At 37.1% G+C, this 7070-nt stretch overlaps 1 protein-coding gene across 1 annotated transcript in view; it reads right to left on the bottom strand.

The window, feature by feature from the left end:
- The window catches only part of LOC106457286 (fasciclin-2-like), a 123650-nt gene that overhangs the window by 4882 nt on the left and 111698 nt on the right, over positions 1-7070 (bottom strand). Inside the window, exons 14-15 of the mRNA XM_022383354.1 lie at positions 5531-5750; positions 1208-1276 (exon numbers count right to left, since the gene is read on the bottom strand). Of these exons, the coding sequence (XP_022239062.1) occupies positions 1208-1276; positions 5531-5750 (289 nt within the window). The remainder of the gene's footprint in view (positions 1-1207; positions 1277-5530; positions 5751-7070) is intronic.

The raw sequence follows: 7070 nt of genomic DNA, 5'->3' as shown, positions 1-7070 counted from the left end.
AGTAGAAAACTTCTAAAGTATTTCAACCAAAACAAATGAAAAATCTTAAGTACTGTGACCAAAAAATAAACAAAAATCATATGCCTAAGTTTGAAATAATAAAATCTAAAGATTAAAGAAATGAAATATATCGCACACGTGCACAATTTGTTTCAGAGCACTTATGTTTCAAGCTGAAGAAAATGATAACAAAAACATTTAAACCTTAAATACAATGGAAAAAAAACAACAACAAGTACACTGAAATAAAAACCATAAATAAACCAAACTTTAGAAGAGATCCAATATCCGCTTTTACTACTAAGAAAGCAGCTCTGGTCTCTCTTTATATTCGATTTTGTTTTCTGTACTTATATATTGTCATTTTGCTATAATGTATTTCCTGTTATATAACAAGATATATAAACTTTAAAATTATGCTTAAAAGACAACACACAAAGCAACCAAGTCATATTATAAAGGAATGCAAAATATAAGATTACTTTGAATAATGCATTAAGAAACTCATTAAAATACAGGATTCTTAAGCTTATCAGTCATGAAGTACACCTTTGAAAACACAAGAAATCATAAACCTTTCAAATAAGTAAGAAAGAAATTTGTATACTGAACCTAAGTTTTCGCACAATAGGGACATTTACAAAACATGATAATAAGAATTCACAAGACACAATCAGCTTTCAATAAACTTTTAAGACATCACATGCTTATCTAATGCCTTGAGATCACTTAAGTCACTTGAGCTGTTCAGCTGCACAGTGCAGAATGTTAGACATGCAGATGCAATGTTAAACACTGAAATAGTGATATCCTTTAATTGGAGGGACAGAACTTTAATTTTAATTTGTTCCCATGAGAAAGAGAAAAAAAAAGGTTTGGTGGTTTTTACAGTTGAATAACAATACCTGTAATAAAATTTTTTTGTGAAAATCCCCAAATCCTTCAAACCTAAGCTAGGAGATAGAACTGATTTAAATGTTTTAATTATATCACATAAGAGTTAGAGATCTGATATCTGAGCTCCCACACAAATGTATTCTTTATATTTCAACAAATCATATATTTTCACTAGCATAAGTTATATGGCACAACTTCTTAAAGATAAACGTTCATTTTTTTCTGTAAGCTGTTCTGTTGAAAATCATACATATATTCTCATGCCCATATGTACCACACACATGCATCAAGAGAAGATCACGTTCCTTACTCAGCAGTTGGGGATGAAGAATCACCAACTTCATCTGTGGTTTTAACCTGTTCCTTGTGTACTGGAATGCTGAAGAAAAGCCAACAGTATGCTTATAAGAAAATAAAATCTTTGTTAACATGAGGTACTAACTAGCTGAGCTTTGGAATATCAAACTGTGCAATTCTCAGCCTTTATTTCACTGGTTATATGGCAGTGAAATGATCAGTAGTAATTTCAAGATATACCAACTAGTCTTTAGAAGTTATAATTTTCCTATACTGAAAATGTATTTCCAATAGGTACTTACCTATTCTCACAGATATAGCTATTGTTGTTCAGTGCTGCCATCTAGTATGCAAAAAATATTTTTGCATGACACAAGCCTTGAGTTCCCACATCCCCAATCAACATGGTTCACTGCATCTCACTTGTAAATCATCATGGGACAACACTCCATGAATAGGAGTGCAACACACCCTCTTGATGCATGTGACTCCCTCTATTAAATTCTACCAAACTATCACTTCAAGTTTTAGCAGAAATTGAAGGACCAATTTTCAGTGAGGAGGAAGGGTGGGAAGTGTGAAAGGAGGTAAGTACCTATCAGAAATACATTTTAAGCATAGGAATATAACTTCCCATACGTAACTTACCTCTACTCACAGATATAGCTAGAATCCCACATTAAACAGGTGGAGGGACCAGTGAGAGGAAAAGAAAGAAGCATCCTTTGAAAGTATTCAAAGAGCACCAAAAAAGTGGAAATCCTTGCAGTAGAGGATCCTACATGGGAGACTGCACCACATCTGTACCAGGTATACTCTATGCCCAGTGTGGAAAGAGGTGTTGCAAACATGGGTGGAAAAAAAAATAGGAGCACATCCAAAAGGGAAAGAACAATGTTTGGATAGGGATCCAAAACACATGATATAGGAATCTCAATCCCTTGGGAGACAGTAATGTGGGTAAGTGTAAAAGGATGTGCCCCAAGGTGTAGAATGGCTAGGGTGCAATGGACCATACACGGCAAGTCAACTGCATCCAAAACCCAGCCACTGGGAACCGACATCCATGTGATGATAGGATGAAGGATCCCAATCAGAAGGATGAACTACAATTTTGATAGCCCACTCCAAAGCTACAACATCCCCTCGGATAGTCCCGTTCAGAGATGGAGCATCAGACTGGAGAACATATCATCATCTACACCAGCAGAACACCATTTCTCTACTCTCAACTGAATGGATTCATTATATTTGTATTGGAAATCACTATCACATTCAGGACGATACCTCCATGGTCCACCATCCCAGTGGCTTGGAATTGGAAAGTGGTAAGGATTCTTGTACTTCACTAGAAGAAAAAGGGGAGAGATAATGTGGTAGAGAGTTCAGAGGAACATCAACATTGAAGATAGTGCAACAGGTGACCACAAAAACCCTCTTTTGAAAAGCAGACCATTCCTGATTTATTCAATCTAAGGAATGGCAGGGATGGGCAGCTATCCCCTTATGCTTTACCCATGAAGTCCATGGGTTAGTACAGTCTGGAAAAGGTATATTAATGAAGCAGATGTTTCACGAGGAAAAACCTGAGTGATCTTGTGGAACACCCCATCTCAACAGTGTGCACTTAGTGGCCATTGAAGTTATAACTGTGAAGTCATCACAGACTGATGGTGCAGATTTGAGTAGTTTAAGTATACCTGGACAGGCACCACTCACTACAGAGTGGGATCCTTAAAGAAAAAAGGGACATGCTTCTGAAAAAGAAGAGGTGTATATATATACATATACAAAAAAGTAATTTACCGAGTCACAGTATCATCAAAGAGTAAAGAATGGCAACAGGTGGAAGAAGGTACCCCGACAAGGAAGAAACCGCAACATGAAGCAGATAATGGGAGATAAATGTATGATGTAGATGAGATGCAGTTACAAGGTAAGGTGCCTGATCAGAGTAAAGACACCAGGAATTAATTACAGGAAGAAGAAGACAAGGAATAAAAAACAAACCAGAAACAATCAAACAAAAGCCGAATCCAATTGGTAAGGGAGGAAGGAAAAAGTCATGAACAGAGGAGTGGTGCCGGGGAATGAAACTGTGGGAAAGGGAACCAACAGAAAGAAGTCTTGAAGGCAATTAAGCGACCAAGAGCACATACAGAATGTAGAAGGACACCCTAATTCGACCTGGAATAAAGATGGGACTGGAAGGAAACGAAAATGATGAAAAGGAAGAACATGCCACATGAGTCTTCAAAGTGTAGGTTAGGAAAAATTGATCCAAAACAAAAGGAATGGATCAAGCTGAAGCTGCTGAGAAAATCAGATATATGCTGACCAAGAAGCAGCAATCAGAAAGACTGAACATAGAGTGGCATAGATGAATGAAATCACCTGGGGGAAAATGATAGATGGGATGATAAAATAAAGGTAGAAACTGGTCCCAATCCTGCCTAAATGCATAGACAGCTAGGGTGAATGGATAAACAACTGGAGACAAAAAAAGAGGTACGTAACTTGGAATCAAGGAAAGATGCAAACACATCCCACTGAGGAGTACCCCACTAGAGACTGGAGTTAGAACCACCAGAATATTTTGAGGACTCCATGGAATAAAGTGTGTAGGGACTGGAAAGTTACAAGGGGAATCCAAAGGAACACTATCAAGATTCCATGGGTTGTGCAATGTCCCCTGAAAAGATCTCACATGTACCAGACCCAAGGGAATAAGTGCTTCCATAGAAGAGAACTCTCCCAATGCGATAGAACCTTGCTAGCAGTAAGATAGTTAACAGTAACGGCATGATATTGAAAGCTCCATCAAATGCATTTTAAGAGGAGAAGGATGGGCCCCAGAAAACATGAATGTTAAGTACATTATGGAAAAAGACTTCTTCAACTGGAAAATCTAACCACCCGAGCTGCATGGGTAAGAAGCAGGTGAGTATATTGAGCTAACAGAAGTCAGACAACCACTTTGTGGTGCAAGTACAAGCCCCCATTATGCTGAAGTCAGGTAAAACTTTGATCACCCAACAAACGACTGAAGGATCCAAAAAAAAGGGCAAAGGGTAAAGCACAAATCTGGTACTCAACCCCATGGTGAACAAACCTAAGATGGCATCACAAGGGATGAAAAATAGGAACTTGGGTATAAGAATATGAAATGTCTTCCTTGGGCATCCTCAGTCCTGGAGAAATGGCCCACCAGAGTGTGATAAACAACAACATAGTAAAATGAGGAAAAAACCAAGAAGTGATTGAGGCGGGACAAACCGATCACAGAACTCCAATCAGCATTGAGAATGCACGACTAATGGAGGAACCTTTTCAGGTTGGACAGGTAAATGATAGGAAAATGCCAGACATGGAACATGAATAAAGAATCAATGGCCCAAAATATCCCCCCCCAACATATAAATGCCGACAATTCCTCCGTCGAGTACACCTGAAGCTGTAAGTGTTGTGCTGGAAGTAAATGATATCACTTTGAAGTAGAAACATACACACCAGTGTAAACCCCCCAAAAATGTTAAGAACAATAAAGGTAAGTGATCACTTAAAACTGTTAAAGTTGAGTAGGGGAAAAAAAGATACAAAAATATTTCCACTTCAAAAAAACAACAACAAAAAATTCATGATGATAACACTGCCAAACAAGAAGTGATAGATCAGTAAACTCGAATAGAGGGAGGGAGTCGCATGCATCAGGAGGTTTTGTTGCACTCTAATTGTTGGAGGGTTGTCGCATGATGATTTACATGCGTGACACAGTTGAACCATGTTGATTATGGGGTATGTGGGAGATCAAGGCTTGTGACATGTGAAAAATCTTTTGCATATAGAGGGTAGCAATGAACAAGAATAGCTATATTTGTGAAAGGAGGTAAATTATTGTGTCAGAATTCAGTCTACTTGGCTTTATTTCAAAAAATTTACTCAGAAAATGTTTTAAGCAAAAATGCAGTTCCCTGGAGAGAGGTAAAACTGAGGCTAGGTAAGATATGAGCACAAGCCCATACTATTTAGTCAGGTACTCTGACTACTTAGTATAGGCATTGCTTAGACAGAGACTGTCAAGAAATAATTTTTTGATAAACAGTAGAAAGAAACAAGCATAAAAATGATATACTTTGAATTCAAAGAAATAAAAATAAAGAAAAATTTTATTAGAATACAAATACTAAAGTCAGTTTGGTTCATGCATTTTGTAGTATATGACATTTTCCTTTGTGAATACACTGATTTTCGAACTATACTATTTTAGTCTGTGTCTATTTTGTAAGTTCAATGGATTTTAACAATTTTGGGAAAACACAAAATAAACTATTCTTACCTCCCCTTCTCTTCATCAGAAGTGACTGCTTCTTTGCCTTTGCTTTCAGAAGGTTCACCACATACATTATGTCTCAAAAAGTATAAAACTCCCCAATGGTAGTAGAAGTAGAAAGTTACATCAATGACAATAAGTATCACAACAATGAGAACCACAACAATTGCCACTATCACAGATGTAGATATTCCTCCTTCTTGAGCAGTGCCACTAACTGCAGCTTCTAATTCAGGCAAAAAAAAAATATATTTTTAACTTAGTCTTCCTCAACTTCAATATTATTCATGCTGATATTGATTTATGTACTTTCTTATCAATTAAACAAGAAGATTACATGAAAAATTCCACCATTCTGATATAAAACCGACTACATTCCTCTTGAAATTATAAGCATGCTCGATTACTCTTACGGTTATGTTTTTTTTTAAGTGTCTTACTATTTTCTAACAATAACTAATGAGAACAACTACTTAAGGCTTCTGTTGTTTTCTTTTCATTTGGCCTTTAATTACATAGTTTATACATGAATACATGTTTAAAAATACTAGCATGTGTGATGAAATTCTGATGTCTTTAAACCTGATGTTATTACTTTCATGTGTTTGCAAAGTATTATAACTTTCATGAGAGTATGTTTGCTAAATGTTTCTTAATATGTGTTTAACATTACATGAAGTTTCACCTACCTAAAAAAAGCTCAACAACAAGGGAAAATGAGAATAAATTGTACTATACAATTTAGTAAAACTCATAATGATGAACCATTTTGTTCTTTCCATACATTCATAAGGAGGAATATCCTGATTGCTCTATAGTTTGGGGTACGAATAGCAGTCTGTGTAGGGCTCCCAGGTTTTGGCAACTGAAGTAACCCAACCCCTTATTTGATCGAAGCCACCTGAGGCTGGGGGGTGTCATTGGTGGACATTGTCTGCTAACAAGAGCTACCTGATCAGCTAGTGAGATGATGAAGTAAGTAGACCATGGAGCAGTGGTGATCCTATCTGGGTTAGGAGGTATCCTGCTGAAACACTATCGACCAGAATGAAACTGGGGTTATGTAGAGCCAATGAATGGGTGGTCAAGCACCTCTCATCATTCTGACTATGCTATGCTAGAACAGGGGCCAACCTTTCATTAGTGTTGGATACCCTGAGTATACCTGCCACACTGTACCCCCGAAATTTATGACATGTCAGCCTAGTTTTGGCCAAGAGTTCACAGGAGAAAATGACACTATCACAGGTCCCTGTGAGTAAGGTTAGGCAGATTCCTTCCCTGACATTTAAGGGTACCACCAAAGGAAGGTCTGAACTACTCCCTTATTCATTTCAGAGAGGTCACTATCTTAATTTAACTGAATTCTGTCAGTGGTTATTTATTTTGTGATGGCTTATAATTAGCAGAACATTACTGGACTGCAATACCAGTAATAAATATGGAAATTAACTGGAGAAGGATAACAAAGAAATTTGTGTGGGAGTAAGAAGCAGTCCATTATAATATTATAAGCAATTAGTTTATGTGACAATGTGTAATAGTG

The sequence above is a fragment of the Limulus polyphemus genome, unplaced genomic scaffold (assembly GCF_000517525.1).
Source record: "Limulus polyphemus unplaced genomic scaffold, Limulus_polyphemus-2.1.2 Scaffold15, whole genome shotgun sequence".
In the NCBI taxonomy this organism is placed as follows: domain Eukaryota; kingdom Metazoa; phylum Arthropoda; class Merostomata; order Xiphosura; family Limulidae; genus Limulus; species Limulus polyphemus.
The sequence above is the reverse complement of the archived record's forward strand: the minus strand, read 5'-3'. Positions and strand labels throughout refer to the sequence as shown.